The sequence below is a fragment of the Xiphophorus couchianus genome, chromosome 16 (genome assembly GCF_001444195.1).
Source record: "Xiphophorus couchianus chromosome 16, X_couchianus-1.0, whole genome shotgun sequence".
Lineage (NCBI taxonomy): Eukaryota > Metazoa > Chordata > Actinopteri > Cyprinodontiformes > Poeciliidae > Xiphophorus > Xiphophorus couchianus.
In genome coordinates this window covers 8,002,793-8,022,792 of record NC_040243.1, presented here as the reverse complement: position 1 = coordinate 8,022,792, position 20,000 = coordinate 8,002,793, and the positions used below count along the sequence as shown (strand labels likewise).

At 40.1% G+C, this 20,000-nt stretch overlaps 1 protein-coding gene across 4 annotated transcripts; it reads right to left on the bottom strand.

Annotated features, from left to right (window-relative positions):
- Positions 1 to 295: 295 nt before the first annotated feature.
- ints1 (integrator complex subunit 1) lies at positions 296 to 19,069 on the bottom strand. Of its 4 annotated transcripts, none has more exons than XM_028042403.1 (48): positions 18,915 to 19,069; positions 18,480 to 18,600; positions 18,104 to 18,394; positions 17,816 to 18,012; positions 17,313 to 17,450; positions 17,071 to 17,230; positions 16,878 to 16,983; positions 16,561 to 16,747; positions 15,717 to 15,862; positions 15,464 to 15,605; positions 14,912 to 15,088; positions 14,722 to 14,830; positions 14,525 to 14,645; positions 14,357 to 14,434; positions 14,115 to 14,272; positions 13,808 to 13,904; positions 13,626 to 13,717; positions 13,317 to 13,377; positions 13,040 to 13,237; positions 12,822 to 12,951; positions 12,493 to 12,672; positions 12,239 to 12,388; positions 11,971 to 12,150; positions 11,244 to 11,348; positions 10,967 to 11,134; positions 10,765 to 10,876; positions 10,497 to 10,655; positions 10,262 to 10,408; positions 10,080 to 10,178; positions 9,750 to 9,874; positions 9,376 to 9,630; positions 9,123 to 9,282; positions 8,912 to 9,043; positions 7,857 to 8,025; positions 7,517 to 7,643; positions 7,309 to 7,424; positions 7,123 to 7,210; positions 6,758 to 7,008; positions 3,477 to 3,606; positions 2,807 to 2,940; positions 2,513 to 2,705; positions 2,258 to 2,382; positions 2,061 to 2,170; positions 1,814 to 1,927; positions 1,652 to 1,722; positions 1,478 to 1,569; positions 1,254 to 1,363; positions 296 to 1,134 (listed from the first exon to the last, which is right to left on the bottom strand). In XM_028042403.1, the coding sequence occupies exons 2-48, from the start codon at positions 18,532 to 18,534 to the stop codon at positions 1,019 to 1,021; spliced, it is 6,561 nt and encodes a 2,186-aa protein (XP_027898204.1). In that variant the 5' UTR covers positions 18,535 to 18,600; positions 18,915 to 19,069; the 3' UTR covers positions 296 to 1,018. The 4 variants fall into 4 exon arrangements, with proteins under 4 accessions (XP_027898204.1, XP_027898207.1, XP_027898205.1 ...); XM_028042406.1 differs by having other exon boundaries at positions 7,517 to 7,640; XM_028042404.1 differs by having other exon boundaries at positions 18,480 to 18,597; positions 18,915 to 18,972.
- Positions 19,070 to 20,000: the final 931 nt, after the last annotated feature.

Sequence of the window (20,000 nt, the reverse complement as noted above, 5' to 3'; positions counted from 1 at the left end):
GGCAAAGTGGTTTCCGTTACACCACGAGCATTTACCCTTAATTTGTCAACTCCAGCTGAAAAGCTGGTCTCTGAAACTGACAGCCGTCTTCAGTTTTGTTTTTTTATCAGGATCAGAATAAAACTAAATGTTTAGTCATTTAATTGTCAAATTTGAGGTGATGAATTATCCAGGACAATTAATGGGTTCTTGTTTCAATAGTAAAATAGAAGTTTGAGTTTTCACAGAGCAAAAATTATCTTCTGAAATGTAACACCTTTCACTTTTAGATTGTTGAAATAAGAAAAATTAAAGATCGGTATTTCAAGAATGTTTTAATTCACATCAAAGCGGCTCACATATAGAAGTTCAGATTAATTTACAAAATCGTTTTGAAAGGTAATACTTTCTATTTTGGCCTCTTAGTTTTATGGATATCAGACATGTTTGAAAACGTGCCGATTAGTAGAATGAATGTGTCAATTAATAAAAGCTTTTTTGTGACACATTCAGAATAATCTTTTAATAAATTCCACATTTAAAATAATAAAAACATAAAAAGTCACATTGCTCAGTTACCCAGTGGTAATCTAAACTTACTGTGCAGTATTTTCCACCTATTAAAAATATGAAGCCAAAACAAAGTTAGCAAAATTGGTGTGAGGAAGTAAGTAATGTTTCTGCTTTCAACTTAACTTCACAAATGGCAAAAAGTTCCTCTAACTGGATTATGTTTTATTTACCTTTTCACATTCAATTCTAAATTGAGTTGTAGCCGATTTTCAATGGAGTGTAAAATAACAGGACTGAATTATAGTTACTATATATCATCAATACTAAAATCAAATTTATTATATTGCCTAAAATATGCAATATAAAATGAAAGTGGAGTGGTTTACATCTAACACTTCAATTGTTTTCACTGTTTTTACAGCAAACCACAAAAGGTCAACAATTTATTCAGAACTTAAATGATTTAGGGGAGAATCTTTAATGTGAGATAGAATGACGCTATTTTTAGACAGACTGAAAGTTGCAGTTAAGTTGTTGATTCCATATGAAGCACCTTCATGGACTCGGAGATGACTGAGCTGGTGTCAATTTGCCCATAGATACCAACCAAAAAGGCCTTGTGGAGCAAAATATCAGCATGTTCTGCAAAGACAACAGACAACAGTTCATTGCAGTGATAGAAGTTTCACTATTTTCTTCAAATATGGGCTGGACGGGTTTTTAAACTTCTAAACCACCTCCTACAAACTTTAGCTCGTTACCTTGACAGACTAGTACGTATTCTGGAAGATTCCTTAGAGAAGTCTGCACCACATCAAAGTTACCACTCCCTATGCAGTACATGAAAGTTGGCAGGAAGTCTGTCGCCAAGCTACAGGGAAGAAAGAAAAACTATATTTATTCAAAGTAAACCTTAAAAAAAAAAAAACAGCACCAACTGACTCTTAAGCTTACTCAATGAAAAACAGATATGTTTCAAACTCACCTGGGATTATTCTGAATGCAGCGCAGGGCCAGACTGAAGGCCATGTTCCGACTCAACTCCTCAGACGATGTCATCAGTCTCTGCAGGTCGTTCTGCAAACAGCCACACAAAGCTGTGATTGACGCGTTACACACAGCGACACGGATCAGAGTTGACTTTTTCCTTGTGACTCACGGTGAAGTACTGTATGATTTCTGGACTCCTCCTCGACTTCTCATCCACCTCTGTCAACACTTCTAGCACATCTGCAGCAGATGGTAAAATTCACTCGATTAGTCACTACAGACGAAAACTCTTCATGTTCGGGTGAAACCGCCGCAGCAGTATGGTTCTCACCCTCCACTGCTTCTCCCTTTGACATCTTCTTCAAGTACATGGTCATATCTGCAGCGCTCAGTGTAAACGGAGCAGATATGTTGACCAGGGGCAAAGAGCCGGCAGACAAGTCATCTGCAATGTAAGCAGAAAAATCAGTCAGGAATGAGAAGCAAAAAAAATTGAGCTGGAAATGTATCCAATGCTTAAAAATTAGTAAATGTTTTACTCTTTAAAAAGTAACCTAATTGGACACAAAGGTGCTCACCATCTTTCTCTTCTGTTGTGACGTCTGCAGAGGAGCTTTTCACTGGCAAAGTGAGTCCAGCGAGTAGAGATTTTAGCTGAACCAGATCTGGATTTTCTGCACACAAACTCCTTAAAAAAAGGAAGCAAAACCAAATTTCCTTAAGATCTCCAGCAGTGTTTGAAACCATCGTCTTATAAGAGGCACTTCGGACTTACTGCAAGATGTCAGAGTGTTTCTGTAAATAAGGAATGGCAGCTGCAGCGTCGTGTGTTATGTACTTCTGTGTAAACTGCAGAAACTTATTAATGAAGATCAGCGGAAAACGACTCCTCTGAAAGTTCTACAAAAAAAAAAAAAACATGACATAAAAAAAACCTGAAGACATTTCATTCACTAAAATAAGTTTTGTTTTGGAATTTTTTGGAATAATTTTGGAATCCCCTTAAAGGGAAAATAAATGATTTGAGCACCTGAAGGACTTTCATAAATGACAGGAGGCAGTCTTGAAGCGCCCTCTGGTGGTCACTGTGGAAAACAAGTGGTTGCAGGAGTTCCAGGATGGCAAGAACGTTGCCAAAGAACGTCATGTGGTTTTGCTGACGGAACTCTAGCATGTTCAGGTGAATGCGACCATGTAGGAGTCCTGCAATCATGGGGAGGTGTCTGTGGGACAAACGGAGCAGATGGGACCAGTAACCATTTCAAACTGTCCTTTAAAAAAGTAGAAAATCTAAAAGATTTAAAAATGTGTTATTTTAACCTACCTGAGTAAAAGAACAGGATGCGACACAGCCAGCTTCCTACAGGCAAGGTTGGCATCAGAGACACGACCCTCAGCAGACTTGGAGTCACCAACATCAGCAAGCAGCGTCACAAGGCGATGAACCAGGACATCCAGCTGAGAAACAGAAAATCACAAAGCATTTATGGCATAGTACAGAGGTTAAAAATTGATTTAATTCATTATTGAAAGCATTTAGCAAACAAGAAAAACTAGAAATGCACCAATCAAGTTTTTACAGGTTGATTGAGATTTCTGATTTTCTGTAAGGCCTAATCTGCTGATTTTGTGTTGTAGTCTTCCACTGACTACAACACAAAACTTATTTGAGTGAACTTTCCATTACATTAACTGTTAACTTCAGCAGATATTAATCACAGGCAATAAATTGCATTGATAGATCCATGATTAAGGTTGTAATCTCAAATAAAGTAAAAACTGAAGGGTTCTTAAAGTATTTGATGTCAACTACACTAATTCCAATTGTGTAGGCCTTTGTGTGAGAACCAGTTTCTATGAGTACATCAACACATTTGTGTTAATATTAATGCAGTACATAAGGAGTCTTTTATACTTAGCAGAACAAACCTAGCACAAAATTGCTCAAGAAACTGTTGAATCTGTAGCACATGAAGCAGGAGGGACATATTTACCTTGCAGCTGCTACCATCTGCAGCCCCGCCGCTGCTGAACGTGTCTCCAGGCAGGGTCACATGCTGGATGACCTCAGGGAAGTGGAGATAGATTTGCAGCAGCAGGTTCTGGCACCACTTACTCATTGCACTGAAGAAAAAAAAATTCAAATAGAGATCTGTCCACTACATTTAGAAGACAAATAAATCAACACAAAACAAGCAACTTTGTTGTGGTTCCATTACAAGAAACTGAGTCTGCCAGAGTATCAACAGCAAAGCTACAATAACCCAAATGGGATTAATGCTGATGATGTACTGACACCTCAGAATCAGGGCAACTGCAGACTTTAGCAAGTCAAATTTAAGACTTTTTAAGAACTTTTTAAGGCCAGCTTGAATTAAATTTAAGACTGAAAAAACTGTGAATATAGGAGATAACTGGGGGATCCCATTGGCTCATATATGGGCTGGTAACTGAAGTGAACCAGTGGCAAACAATAAACATTGTCCAGCCGTACACATGATAGATGCAAAAAATGGTATCTAGCTAGGATATATTAGCAGCTAGTTAACATCTGACTCTAGTCGCAAAATTCAACGAAGATGCGTTAAAGGATGTGAACACCCTCCAAACAATTAAAACAGTCATTTTTCCTAAAGTTTTACTCAGCTTTATCTTTTAAAAATGAACAATAATCAGATCTGATTTTCCAGAGATCAGGAAGCACTACAAAGCCTCCTTTTTGTTTCGGTCGACTAGCAACATCAATTCACGCAACGAGAATAAATAACATAATGTAATTCAAAAGTATTTCCATTTAAGTCACTGCAGTTCCACCAAATCCTCTTACTGGATAAGGCCCTTGTCACACTCGTATGATGCAGTCTTTGCTAAATGAGGAGTTTATTACAGCCATGCTTTAAAGCAAATCACAGTGACCTTGAACAGGAGCAAAGAGTTTGCTGGTTGTTACCAGTTTGGGTGTAATTGGAATAAACACCAGCTTATCTGACAGAAAGCTCCCCGAATAAGAATGCTTTACATAGGCTCAAATGTTTAGCCAACACAAGGCTGAAACCTCTTTACTTTCAGTGTGTTTTTATGCTGCCATGTTCCCACTTGCAAGTATTTTACCAGGAAGCTTAGTGCTACTTAAAATACTGTAATTCTGAAGCTAATTTTGCCTGACCTTGGCCAAAGTTTCCTCATTAAAGTGGTTTAATAAGCAGAGACATGTTCATGAAAGAAGGGTTTGCCTCCACAAAGAGTTGCACCCTGATCTCTGACAGCTAAGTCAGAGCAGGAATTCACAACACAGGCAAGTTTAGAGCTTCAGCCTTAATCCTCTTGCCTTCATTATAATACACTGAGCTTTTAAAGAGATCACACTACAGACGACTTCTGCTGGTTTTAATTTCACACCAATAGACCTAATTATCGAGTTCTCCCTGGTCCAAAGCATTGTGGGTGACAGGGGGAGTCTAAAAAGTTCATCTGTGCGGAGAAGGAAAATCTGGTGCAATTTAGCTCAAGTCTATCAGTGCAACATAAGAAAATAAAACATTTCACATTATTTGAAGATATTTTGAGGAACTGATTGAGCACTAGAATAAACACTAATTACCGCTGCACTATTTTGCCTTTATGAAACAAATTAGCCAAATTTCAGGCTGCATGGTGGTGCAGTTGCCAGAACTGTTTTTGATTTAAATCCCACCCTGCATTAAGTCTGCATGTTCTTTGCATGTTCTCCCCATCCATACATGGCTACCAGGATGGTATGGCTGTTGATACACACAGGCTGCTGTGTGTGTTGTAGAACCTCTATTCTACTGGTACTTTCATACGCAAACATCTCTCAGATTTACAGAAATTGTTCTGAAAGAGACAAAATGTCCAATGAGCAAAAGTTGAGTCAATATTAAAGCACTGCTGAGGACAAGTTCAGAGAAATCGGACAACTACAGATTGAAAACATTTCCTCGTCTGCTGAATATCGGTTTCAGGTGCAACATTAAACTTGTAAAATCAGAACTTGAAGCAAAAGCATTGATTCGCCCAGTCCTGTATCAGTGGTCCAGCCTGGGTGGTGTAATGGTGTTGGGGATATTTTCTTGGCACACTACAGGCTCCTCAACACCACAGACCATACTGTTCCCTCTGCTGATGACTTCATCCAGCAGGATAATGCACCGTGTCACAAAGCTCAAATCATTTCAAACTGATTTCTTGAACATGATGAGGAGTTCACAGCACTCTGATGGCCTCTACAGGCACCAGATCTCAGTCCAACAGAAAACAGTTTGGATGCTGATGAACAGCAAATTAGCATCATGATGCTATTATGTCAACATTTACCAAAACTTTGAGGAATTACCTTAAAGTTCTGCCTCTTTAAGCTATATTATTCTTTTTTTTTTTAAGGTTTTGTTGTAATGAGAAAAGGGGAAGACATGTGGCAAATGTCACCAGGCCGGGAATCGAACCTGCGACCATCGCCATGAGGAGTAAGGCCTCAATACGTGGGTCGTGCTTTGCTTATGCGCCACCACAGCACCCCCATATTACCCATCATAAACATTTTTTATGAATGTAAAATTATTCAGTAAATGTTCTTAAGTGATAAATTTTTCTGTTTAGTTTTGACATCCATTGACTTTTGTGTTTAATTATTAGTTAACAGTTGGTATTTCAAGGATTCTTCTTTAAATCTCTTTAAATACGCACACACTTTAACTCTTTAGGTGTTTTTTATACCCAAGGTATCACATCAGTTTAAAACCAACTTTGGTTCTCACCAGGAGTGAGAGTGAGAGCGAGCATGAACCAACACGGATCTGACTCAGCTCCCAAATCTGCGCAGCAAGTTTGAGCAAAACGCCTTCCTGTGGCCGGGTTTGCGCTGCATTCAGAATAAATTACAAAACAAACTAATGAACAATGACTCTGCATTTTTTTTCCTTGAAGCATAAAGCCCTATTCAACTTTCAAAATGTCTTCTCAGACAATTTTGCCTGAAATAATACAATAAAATTAACTTCTTTGTTTTACACTGGCTTAGAAGACAGAATCTGCTTTCTGTGTTTACACTTGGTTCTCTCACCCTGGACACATCTGACCAATAAACAGACTGAACGTTTACACTTTGCTTTTAGTGACAAATTTAGGTCTGCTTAAAGTTTTCTTTGAGTGAAAACAAACTGAACCACTGGAAAAAGTTACAAGTTAAACTTATTAACTGATTCAAACCAAAGCAACAAAATAAAAAAAAAACTACAGGTGTGAAATTAAACCTTACCTGTCATCCCACTTCTTTGTGCAGTTAATGAGGTATTCAGATACTTTCTTGATGTTTTCGAGGGACCCGTCACAGTAGGAGTGAAGGAGAGGAAGTCTGGATTGGATAAGGGAACAGGAAGCCTGGTCCAGACCGCTTCTACCATCGCTGGGCAAGTTGACGCTACTGAGCTTTGATTCCGACAAGATCAGGTCCACCAGGCTGATGAGCTCCTCGGAGCTCAGTCGCAGTACGAACTTTTCTGTTTTCTTCTGTAGAAGCAAATACAAGTCATCAGCCTCAGCAGATAAAAATGAATCACCTTGTTTTCAACAGAAACAACACGAAGTCGTCAGGAAAGTGTGAATGCAACAGTTTAAAGTTACATGAGGAATCTTCTGGTCACGTCCTTGCCAGATGCGTGGAATATGACTGCATGCCCAGAGGAAGTCTAGGGCTGATGACGGATCCAGTCTAACAAAAATAAAAAATAAAAAGATCTAATTATTTTAGTCATTTGACATTTATTATATATTATGTATGTCACAAAGGATATTGCAGATGAATTGTACTTGTAGTGTCTGTGCTTGCAGAAAAGAGCGCTGATGCACTGCAGCAGGGTGGACCAGTTGGACTGGTGAGTAAGCAAGGCCAAAAGATAAGGTCTGTAAGCAGGGGTGCCTCGCGCCTAAAACGCACAAAAAAATGGATCATTAATGCAGCATATTATTCTGTCATTTGACCAAAAGTAGGAAAGTTCCAGTACAAATTTGATTTTACCTTGTTGAGGGCAAAAAGCAGCTTCTGCTGCAGGTCTGGGCACACTGAAGTAACTTCAGGGTCGAGATGCTCCAGCCAATCAACCAGCAGGCCGGAGTTCAGTCCTGACTTAGTTACCTCACAACTGCTGAGGAAGGGCAAACGGAGAGGTTAGCTACTAAACTTATAAATCTGTTAAATCAATTAGGCAAGACCCAATAGCAGCTTAAAAGCACAAGAAGACACACAGCAGGTGTAGTTCTGCTGGTTCTGTCTCTATCAGGTGTGTCTCTCATTTGGTTCAGTTAGACATAAACATTTCTTATGGAAACCAAACGGGATAAACAGCTACAGTGCTCACCTCTTCGTTTCCACTTCCTTTTTCCCTGGTCTCTCTTCGCCTTCCTGGAGGAGCAGGGATATCACCATGGCAACAGGGCCAGCTGCCCCATTTTGAGTGCCAACGGTCATCAGCAGCGACAGGAGCTCCTCCAAATATGGTGACTTTACCTCCATCAGCCCTTTTAACACTAACAGAAATAGGACAGAACGGTTAAACTAACAGAAACAACCACTAAGCTTTAACCTGATACATGGAATTAAACATAAGTTTGAGATGCCATTAGACTACGGCTTTGCCTTCTTCTATTAATTGCATTAGGGCTGAAACAATAAATCACGATTAATTGTGATAAATCAATTACTGAAATAATTGTCAGCTCTTTTAATTATTGCCTGATCATTAACTGGAGTGCACACAAGCAGAAAAAGGTCATTTGCTGAACAACACAGTCAGAGCAGTAATTTGGCCAAAACTGTGTAAAAAAATAAACATTTTGCAGTTAAGATGAAAAACATTTGTCTGTAAATATGTTCTATCCTGAACTCAGGTGGCATATAAATTATGTAAAAACAATCTTATTAAGCACCTTTTGCTACCCAAATATCAGTTAATCCAAATAATTGTCAAAAAAAAAAAAGAGTACTACACTGTATTAATGCTGAGCTCTTCACATGTTGATGTTAAAAATATTTTTTAGCAGTGGATGCACCCTTGGTAACAAATGATCAAGTTCACACCAAAAGAATGTTGTTTTGCATTTTAGGCAAAAAAAATAAATTAATTCTTATTTCAAAAAAGGAATCCAATTGTTTATTTTCATCTTTTAATGTTTGCTGAATGTGATGATTTTTTTATGTGATTAATGATCAGAATAATTTATTAATCGATTACTAAAATAATTGCAAGCAAAATTTCAAAGTGAGTAATAGATAAACTTCAACTTTCAGCCAGAATTCAGACAAAATTCTTGTGCATATAAAGGCTCCAACGAAAGAATGACAATGTCAAAGCATTGTGTATACACAATAAACAGCTTTAAGGATCCGTTTATTGTCCCTTAGCTCCATTGATACCTTTGCCAATGAGCTCAGGTTCAGCGTTGCATCGTTCTCCGGCTTTCAGCATCGCCATGACAGCTCTTAGCGGCACCTCGGGGTCTCTGCGGTACGCCAACGCTTCGGCCAGATGGATGAAACCTGTTCTCACTGCAAAGCAGCAAACACGCATAAAGTTATTCATGCAAACATCAATCCACCAGCATAAAAAAAGACAAAGTATTCTCACCATCACTGTGTCGCTGTATGTGAGTGCTCTGACCAGCGAAGGTCTTGAGAAGAGACTTCAGAGGTCCGACTTCCAGAGTCGGGTTGTCCAACCACATCAACATCTCGACGACGACTTTTAGGAATAGAGAGGAGAAAACAATGTCCTGGGAAACGAGGCGCTGCAGCGGCACAGGATGAAACAAAATCAGACAAAACTATTATATCAAGCAGGAAGACGGTTACACACTGTCTGGTGTGGTCATATCTTTCACCTGGTACAGATGTAGTTGGCGCATTAGAGGACAGGAGAGCGCATGGCTGCGGTGCATTGACATCACAATCGGCCCTGCATGGGTGGAAGTGAGCAGAGCTGCAACAGCCTGCAAGAGACGAAAGGCCAGACCCCCCTGCTGAATCTGCCCCTGCCTGGCCCGCATCAGCTCCTTAGCCAACGCCTGCTGCAAGGTGAGAGAGAGCTGACTGGGAGGAGGCCCGTGCCAACGAGGGTCCACCTTTATCGGGAAAATCTGGCGAAGACACAAATAAACCAATCAGTTTTATATACGTACTTAACAACTTCATGGACGACAATAAAGAAACAAAAAGTGGTTAGGGAAGATGTTTAGAAAACCAAAAGAAAGGAGACCTGAAGCAACATGCCAGTGAGGTCATCCTCAGGCCCGACTGGAGGAAGCTGAGTGGCCGCTCTCATCTTTACTGAGCTGTGAGTCGTTTCCACAGTAACTTTTGCCTTGTTAGTTTCCAATGAATCTGCCAAGAAGAAAGTATTTAGGAATCACAAAACCTAATTTGTATCCTGTGGTTTATAAATTACCCAAGTATGTGGAAGTTTAATGACATAATATAGTTTTGCTGATTAAACTCAAATTATTACAGCTATGTAATAATTTGCTGAACATATTGTTTTTATGTCCAGCATAAAAACAATAAGAATCTGGGAGATAAAGTAACTGACCTCTGCGTGGCAGAAGGGATGAGCTAAGCAAAGCATGGAAAGTGTGGCCCCCAGTGGCCCCTCTCTCATGCTGCACCTCAACCAGATGAGCCATGTAGTCTGTTGTTGAAGAAATAAACACATTATGACAATTTTAACTGCATTAACTTTTGAAAAGAAGAACATCTGGAGAAAAACCTTACGTTTGTCCATGATGTTTTGCTCCAGACTCTCTGGATCATGAGAGACGGCCTGATCCAGGTACTGCAGGAGTTTACTCATGCTGGAGACGGGAATGCCAAATGACTGGACAAACAGCAGCAGCTGCTGAGGCTCCAAGTCCTGTAAAGCTGAAAAAAAAAACCACCACAATGTTTGGTTCATGTAAAAAAAAAAAAACTCTCCCGTGGAAGGTAATGTTGTAATTTTACATTTTACCTGCATCTACTAATCGAGAGACCTCTGAACGGATCATCCTCAGTTTCAACCAGTCCGGCAGCAGCAGAGCCTCCTCCGAAGTGTCGACCAGGAAGGCAGTAGGCAGAGGTTTCTTCTCAGGAAACCAGATGTTCAACAGAGCATAAAAATCACTCTCTCCTGTAGGAAAATTACAATCAAGCAAAGTCAAAAATGTAAAAATTGTTTGCACGGACACTCTGTTCTTCTATCTTCTTTAACAAAGCAAACCTAAAGTAAGCTAGTCTACCTTTGGGTGGTCCCAGCGTTAGCAAGATCACCATTGCATGGACAACAAGAATGTGCATCGTGGCCGTCTCTCCTGTCGTCCAGCGGAGGAACACTTGGTCCTGAGACTCTGACTGGGAAAGAAAATTAAAATAAAATCACCGTTGAGATCTGTTACAAAGTTTGAAGAAGCGGTTTCACTTTGTGTTAATTGTTCGTCTCACCCAGCTGTACAGATCCTCGCCCTCCTTCGTCTTCCTCATCCTCTTGATGTACGTAGAAAATATAGTGAGGAAAGCAGAGAGAACTGCGTTGGACTCAGGTCTGCTGGAGTGTTTGGAAAACAAATTGTTCATGATGGTGGAACGCTCCACAATGAGTCGGGCAATGTCCTGGAAGAAGAAAGACAGCGAGAGAGGGGAAAAAAAAAAAAGCTGTCAGCACTCCTCTGCGAAATAGAAGCGGAGGCAGGAGAAGATGCAAGCAACTTGCTTTGATTACCAGCGCGAGGTCATTGTGAGCTGCCTGCTCCTCTATCGGAGCATGCTGGGAAAGGTAGATGAGGTATGCGCTGATGGTCTGAGGATCTGTTTCCATGTGAATGGCCTTTAAGAAAGCAAAAAAAAAAATCAATTGTTAGGAGAAAACAATTGGTTTGTACACTTTTCCCAAATAGTGTAAAATTCAGGCATTTTTTAAGCATTTTCAACCTTTTCCAGCACCACACTTTGGAGATAAAAACAATACATTTTAAAGAAGACAATTTCAATTCATTATTGTATGACAACAGTTATTACTGCTGATAATGTCTTGTGATGGTATTCCACACTGCATGGACAAAGTACGGTAAACTAAAATATAACAAAATGTTATGTTTTGAAAAGTCTCTCTCTTATACGCATATCACTTGAGTCATTAGGAATAATAATAAATATGCATTACATTGAACAAATCTGTTTGTGTTGAGATAAATTACCTACCTTCTCAAATTAAATGCTTAAACACAATATGAATCATCACTTGACTTTCTTTAAACAGTCTTTTCTTTTTCAAAACGGTGCAAATGGAATATCGAGCACTTTCAAGGACTATCTACAGAAATCAAGCGCTTTCCAAACCTTGAAAGCATCTTATAAAAACTCAAGCATTCTTAAGAATTTCAAGCACTAATGAAAATCTGGAAAAAAGCTCCACAAATGACACAAGCTCGTCGTTGATTTGGACTGACCTGCTGCAGGGCGGTGGACGTCATGCCACGGACGCTGTCGAACAGGGGGAGCTTCGGGAGGTCCTGCAGGAGCCACTGGTAACCAGGCAGAAGCTCGGCATCTGCAGAGTCTTCCTCCATGGGCTGCTCTCGCTCCTCTCCATCTTTTAAGCCTCCTTCACTCAGCACCAAAGACAAACCCTGCGTATACATAAAATATAAGAACTTAATTTGTTCCCCCAACACAATGCGACTAGAAAGAGTTTTTACTTGGGTTTTAGTTTGGTACCTTCATGGCTAAGACTCTGGAAGCAGCTTGGGAAGAGCTAAGACGGCGCAGGAAGTAATCCAGAACTTCACAGGTTGTCTGTTCATCGGCTTTAGAACCCAGGAGAAGATCCTGGAGCCGTCCAAGCAGCTGCCTCTGCTTTTGTTGTCGCTACGAGAACAAATAAGGAGCAGTTAAGAATCTGTGTTTAGTAAAATCCAGCATGCATTAACTTTAAATCCAGGATGGTAAGTATAAGAAAGAAAAATAAGTACTTGTCTCTTTTTGGCTTTCTGCTCTTTGCTCTCTCCATCTTCGTCGTCCTCCACTGGCAGGCTGTCATCCGCAGCGTCGTGTAGAAGGAACTCACACAAACACTGAACTGGAAGCACATCCAGGGAACCCTCACTGGACTGGACCAGGTCGGCCAACCAGGGCATGGACTGAGAGGACGCCTTTCAGATTAAAAAGCAGAAACTTCAACAATCAGATAAAACTCACATTTCCTCTTACGTTTATCCATACAGCAGCAGCTGAAGATCTATGACCGTCCTCAAGACAGCAGAAAACTCAGAAGCGAGTGTCATACGGATGTTTCCATCACCTGTCTCTGGATGATGTTGAGCAAAAAGTCAGGGCTGCGACTGCGACAGAGGAGATGACCGAGGCGGAGTGACTGGTTGAGGCTTTTCACCTGTTCCTGCACCTGAGGAGGGGGCCGACGCGGAGGACCCCTTAACACAAAAACATATATTATGGATTTTAGAAGGGGGGAAAAAAATTGTAAGCTTAAAAATCTGGATCTCTCAATTAACATCTTACTGTGGGTCCAGGCTGGTGAGCTGAGACAGTAGCAAGCTGTTGCTCTCTGTGATGGTCTGCTTCGTAGAGGCAGCCGCCAAATGGCTCTCAAAGGCCAAAATCTCCTGCTTTTCCCGCTGGGAGATCTGCAGCTCCCTGTTGATCATTTCTGTCTTTGTGTCTTCGTCGGCAATGGTGCATGGCGGGTAAGTGTAGTTACTGAGAAATAAAAGAGAAAAAAGTCTTAGCTGGTGTTCACTTGGAAATGATTTTCCTACAAATTACAAGTTTTACTTACTTTGTCATTACCATCTCCATAAGCATTTTCAGGGTAGGATAACCATCCCAAGCAGCCAAGCCTGAAGAGAAAAAAAAAGAAATGTTGGAGCATAACAACTACAGTTCATTACTAGAGTATAACTTCAATGTATGTGATAAATCAACACAAACTAGTGCATAGTTGAAAATTTAAAAAAAATACATAGTTTACAATTTCTGAAAGATAAAAATCTGAAAAATGTAGCCTGCATTTATTGCTATTGTATTGTGAGAAAATAGTCCAAGGATGAATACTTTGCAATATGCTACACACATGCTATTACTCTACCTATTTTTTGAGGATTAAAGGCAGCCACCACCAACAGCAGGAGCCATGCCTTCCAATAGAGAGTGGATATTGCCAAATTTGGCGGTTGGTACCTTAAACAACAAAGCCATGAGTTATTTTTAGTTTGTGTTTGAGTGACCCAGTGTGTGTCTTTCAAAGCCAATAAAAGACCAATGTCCTACCCAGCTGGCAGCTGAATGTTCTCTGGGTGGTGGTATGTACACAGATTCAGCACAGCATCAATGAGCTGGATCCTCTCCACTCTCAGGACCTCTAGATCTATTTATCAGGAAACCAGATAAACAAAATTAGCTTTGCTCATGCTTCACAATCACCACTTAACCAATTCACAAAGATAAAACATGAATGAAGGAGTTTCCTCTCGGAATAAGTCAAGTGGCACATTGCGCTGAGACACAAGTGTTTAAAGTACTGTCCAGACATTATGACAGAGAGTAAAATAAACAGCTGGAACGGATCTTTGCTCACCATCGGACTGAACCGCAGCGGCTCTCTTGACCAGGTGATCTGCGAGCTCCATGGCATCAGCCGGGCCGAGAGGCAAATCACGGGACAGCCCGATGACTAGGATGCGCATCAGCGTGTCCTCGAGCAGCGGCACCTCAGAACAAAGGCGGAGGAAGAAACTGAGGAACAGAAAAAAAACATTAAATCAATTAAAGACAGTTGGAAAACAAAAAGACGTTCAGAAACGCTGAAAGTAAACTCACTTCCTGTCACTTTCTGGAGGCCAGTTGTCCCACTTGTAATAAGTCTCAGGCTGCTCGGTGAAAAGCACTTTGTGAAGGCTGCACACGAGAGGGAGATAAAGTAATAGAAACAAAAGTAAAGTGCAAAGCTAGTTTGACAGTAAACATATCAGACAGGTTTACACTGACCAGTGGACATAGTCTTTTGCGCCCACTTTGCTGATTGTAGGGACCACCGTGTGGAGCCACCACACAGCGTCTCTCTGGATGGAAGCAATCTGATTCTGGAAGGACCTCAGGACTTCGAGATCTGAGAAAAAAAAATAAAAAAATCGTTCAAGTCAACAAAAAGCTGATCACACATCATTGATCACATCAATCCATACTTTTTTTCTCTCCTTTGTCCCACGCAATGCCAGCTTCCTTAACTTGAGCAGTGATGCCCAACATCATGGAGACTGTGAGTAAATCCGTCACCTGGATCACAAAGCGCTCCTACAGCAAAGGATGGAGGTTAAATAAATAAAGAAAACGGCTGAAGTAAAGCAGAGCGGGGCGATCGTCACGTCTGCTTACTTTGAACTCCATGTCCACATAGCTGGTCTCTTTTCTCTCCTGCATCAAACCGAAACAAAACGACTGGAAATTGATCTCATGCTTGGTCTGTTTGATGATCTCTCTGAGCAAAGCTCGAGAGGCTCGCAGATAGTCGTCCTTATTGGTTAGCAGATCCTGGAACACCATCGCCAGGAACTGCACATGCAAAGACAAGAAAATAAATTTCTTTTGAGGTAATAAACTTTAACTGATTGCAAATAAATAAGAACATTAAATACCTTCAAGGTTCAAAATTCTAATTTTTTTCATTTTAGAATTTTAAAGTACCGTAAATTTCTGGACTATTTCTGACTATAAGCCACACCAACTAACTTTAACAAAAACAACAAAAAGTTGTTGGCTGTATTTGTCTATAAGCCACAGGAGTCCATGTTGTAACATGTATACACATAGCTGTTTTTTTATCTTCTAAGGAAATATGAAAATAATTACATAAAAATATGTAGTTTTCCTTGCCTCATAGGAACCCTCAATTTGTTTCCATGTGACTCTAAATGAGTCTAATCTCACCTTTGGTGCTTGTTCTGGGCTGTGTTGCAGCACTGTGTGCAGAACCTGCATATTGTTGGGATTCCTGGCATTAGAAAGTTCGTTGAAAATCACCAGCTTCACCATCGTGCCCAAGTTGTCTCTATGTGCGTTTAGCATCTCTCTGGCGAAGAGCATCCAAAGCACATGTTAAGAAATGAAAGAAAATAAATAAATAAAAACACTGACACTTTTGTAACAAGTCAAAAGAATGACAGCGAGTAGTTACACACACCTCACACACAGCATATAGTGATTCAGTAAAACTTTAGGTTTCAGACGGATCTTGATGAGGCTGGAGATCACCTCCATGTCGTCTGCTCCATGTGTGCTGCAGTTCATGCACAGCGACATGAGGAGGTCCTGAGCGGGTCGAGTTAGCTTTGTGCACAAGATGAAAAAAAGCAACGGTCAGCTACAAATAACGACGATGGAGTGCCTCTAATATATTGACACAACTGTACTCATAACAGTGGTTTGTTCATTTTCAATAACTTTTGATGGTTTAATCTGCGGTATGTAACTTTTGTCAACAACATGCTGACACAAGTCTGTGTAGCACAGCCAAGAGCAAGAGGGAAGATGTGTGCAGCACATCCTCCCACTGTACACATCACTAAGACCTTCTGCCTGGCTCTGATTGATTGTTTTTGATTGAGCGGTGTATTTCTGTAGATGGCAGTAGGGCCACAGGGAGGAGGCAGAGGTTCTTGATTTGTTCACTTATCTGTCACATATTATACTATCACAACATAGTGACTGTTTTAACAAATATGGGGAAAAAAAAATTGTTTATAAAAGTTACATAGTGCAGCTTTAAGGACATCAAAGCAAAATGTCAAACTTTATAACCAGATCACAGTTGATATTGAGTTGACATTGACTTTCAGAAAAAGCTAAATGGCCCAGACATTTTTTAGACTCACAGATGAAAGTGATAAAATCAACAGCATCACAAATGAAATCTTCAAAGCAAATAATGATCACAATTCAACCAGGAAGAGTCTATGTCCTTTGGCTTTTTTTTAAATAACTCATTTTGTGAAAGACATTACCCCGCATTCATGCGTATTTCTTACCTTCGGGTTCTGGAGCCACATCTCCAGCCTCTGCACGGCCAGAAGACGGGCCTCTTTGTAGCCGCAAGTTGCGGTAAGCAGACGCAACAGATTCCGGGACACGTTGTCCATCGGTTGCCTGCGGTTCAGCTGATCCCTCAGGACGTCCAGCACATAGTCTTCCACACTTTCTGCCAGCTCCTCATACCTATAAAATGAGACATGATCAGAAAAAGACAACAAAACCATAGCAATTTAAGAGATTTTTTAAATAATGTTTTAGCTTATTTAAGTGCAAAACACTAATAAAAACAAAGAAAAACAGCCATCAGTCATACCTCGGCATAATTTGGCCTTCATCCTCAGGACTAAGTTTCTCTTCTGCTATTAGTAATTCAGTCTGACTGTCATCTTCATCTGGTGTTGATGGATGAGGGCTGTTACCTAGCAGATCAAAAAGCAAAACATGACATCAAAAGTCAGTTAAAAAAAACCCATAGATCTGGCCAGGTCAAAGAGTATTTACGCCACCTGCACTAAGATCCCCAGGGGTGCGACCACTGTCAGCCTGCAGCAGCATACTCTTTGGTGGCATCTTAGTGCCAAAAGCCGTCTGGATGTTGTCGACAAAAGTCTTACAGTGGGAGCTGTCAACCCATATTCTTTCTCCAAGCGAGTCTTCAATATAAACCTAAAAAATGCAGCTAATTACATGCAATAAGAATTTAAGTCAATATTTATATTTTGCTAGTTAAATTTCCAAATGTTCTCACTTTGACAAAGATTTCTGGCCAGTTCTCATCCTCCTCATAGGCTGCCATGAGTAAATTGCATGCCAGAACTGACACCAGGCTGTTGCCTTTTGCTTTAAAGTTGATAGAAGCGTCCCGACGCAGGAGGCTGCACAATGCCTGGTGATAACGGAGAGACAGGTAAAAAAAACCGTTTAGTCCAAATGTAACAATTATAAGATTATTTGTTTACAGTCAAATTACTTTCTGAATGAATAATTGGTTTATTTATTAGAATTAAAAGAGAAAATTAGAGAGGAAAAAAAACAAGCTGTACAACAATTTCTGGTTTAATTGTATACATTTGACATGGTGGTGATGATGCACCCTGGCAAAGATATGAAAGTGAATTGTGTGAGTGCAGAATTTCAAAATTTGCCAAATTTTATCATTTCATCTGTGTGGAATTTGAGAAATGCATGATTCTATTTACACCATCTTTCCATTCAGTAGATCCTCTGGACAGTGTACACCTAGAGTCTCACCTCAATAATTCCTTGAGTAGCAAAAACATTGGGCTTGATTTTGGCAAGAAACATTAGGCTGAGGTACAGAGTGATATCCGGTTTGGCTCTGTTCATCTTCAGCTGCCTCACTGCTCCACACAGCAATCCCTCGACACGATCGTCGTTTCCATCTGACTCTGCAGCTTCGATCTCATCCAGCAGAACGGCTGGAGATACTGCACAAATGAGGAGCAATCTGTTAGGAACTACAGAAATTTTAGCTGTTCATCTGTCAGATTATGTGCCGACATAAAACAAGTGGTTTACCTTCAATTGGTACCACTGAAGGCTCCTTTATCGAGGGTGATATAGCCCTCTTGTCCACTGCTGCAACATCGGCGAGGCGTCCCAGAGCACTGACAGGAGGTGTAGTAGATAATTTGGGCCTCTTGGTAAGAGTGGACAAGCTGGATGAGGAGGGCAGAGCAGAGGAGGTCTCTCTCTTACGGTCAGCAGATACACCAGTTGATGCTGGTTTTAGGAGGACAGGAGGCGCTTTGGGTTCTCCTGACTGGCTCTTTGATCCCAGAGCGATGAAATCCCCTGGTGGAGGATGGGCTGAGAAAAAAGATGGCACATTTATCATGTATAATTTACATAACACAAAATTCAGATCGAGGCTGGATTTTTTTAATTGTGCTACCTGACGGTTTTGCAGCACTTGGGCGCCTCAGTGTTGTAGGTTTTGGACGATTCATGTTGATAGACCGGTGCAAGAACTCAAACAGCAGGATGAGCTAATAACATTGTCTTTGAGGAGCCTTCTAATGATAAAATAGCAAAAACAAAGAGCACACGGTTGTGTTACAGATTTAAAATAGTTTCGATATGAAGCCTTTATACTTTCTATTACATCCACATTACACACAGGAGTGGCAAAGTAACAACAAAACACAAGCAGAGCCAGTTACCTTTAGCAATTTAAGCTAACTTAACGAGCTAAAGTTTTAGCATCAACGACAATCAAAGCAATTTTTAATTTATCTTAAAACCAGAAAGACATTCAAAAAAGATAAACGCTTTACAAAAATGACTAACTCTGACAAGGAATAAAATTCCATGTCAAAATAAAAATTACCGTCTCAATAAAGATACCCCAAACAGTAAGCGATGGTGGCTTCTTCTGTTGTAACTTTTTCATTATCCAAGAAAATTACCAACACCGCCATCCTGCGTAAAGTGGTGTCATAACAGCAAAGCGGCGCAGACCGGTTTTCTGCTCTCTTTTACTAATCTTTACTGTTAATAATATTGGTAATGATGTGATAATGATAAATATTACAGCCAGTTTACGTTTACATTGAAATACATTCCAAGAAACCCCAAATAACCTTAAGCTTAACCGTTCAAAATATAATGTTACTCAATGTGTAGTTACTCAATGTGTCCACCAGGTAGCAGTATTAGACTTACCCATCCTCATGCCCAGAGACTCGCTCACAGAATGACGTACTATGATGTTCACAAAATGAATGTACTTATGCATAATGAACACAAGAGGGCAGTAAAAACATAAAATGTTGATGGAAAAAACATAAATCAACTTTTTTATCTTGAATGATCACATAATTAAAACATACTTGGGGTCAAATGTGTATAGTAAGCATAGTAAGCAGGATGAATAATCCCTTTATGCTAGGATTTAAATTGGTATGTTTTTGTGACAATGTAAGGAAGGCTGAATAAAAAAACTTGTCGAAAAGGTTGTTTTTTTCCCTCTCTTTTTTCACCAATTACATTTTGATGGTTTTAATAGATTCCAAACAACACAAAAGACAGAAAAGATTTTCAAATTCCAGCACATCTCTCTACAGAACATAGTATATTGATACATTTAAGAGATCTCTAAAAGGCTAACATCAGTTTCCTCAGTGTAGTGTGCACCATATATATATATCTTTGTACAGAATATTGTACAGAATCATATTCAAGTAATCTAGTTCAACTCAGAGCCTCTTGAAGCCCCTCCTATAATTTGTGTGGGCAGGGGTGCCCTTAATCACTTTAGCTACATCAATCGCCCCAAAACATGAATCATGCGATTACTTTTATGATTGAGTCAGAGCTTGGAAAAGCTTCTTATACGTCACAATTAAAGTTTGAAATCAATCTTGTTTGTGTCACCGTTGTCTCTCTCCCTCTCCCTGATGCTTTCTGCATCCCT

Bases quoted from the DNA above. Each gene is read 5' to 3' on its own strand.
- ints1 (XM_028042403.1), bottom strand. From the start codon at position 18,534: ATGAATCGTCCAAAACCTACAACACTGAGGCGCCCAAGTGCTGCAAAA. The intron at 17,231-17,312 runs GTGAGAACATTT...TGCATTTTTTAG, and splicing joins GGCCAGAAATCTTTGTCAAA to GTTTATATTGAAGACTCGCT. The intron at 9,875-10,079 runs GTCAGTTACTTT...TCTTCTTGGCAG, and splicing joins ATCCCTTCTGCCACGCAGAG to ATTCATTGGAAACTAACAAG.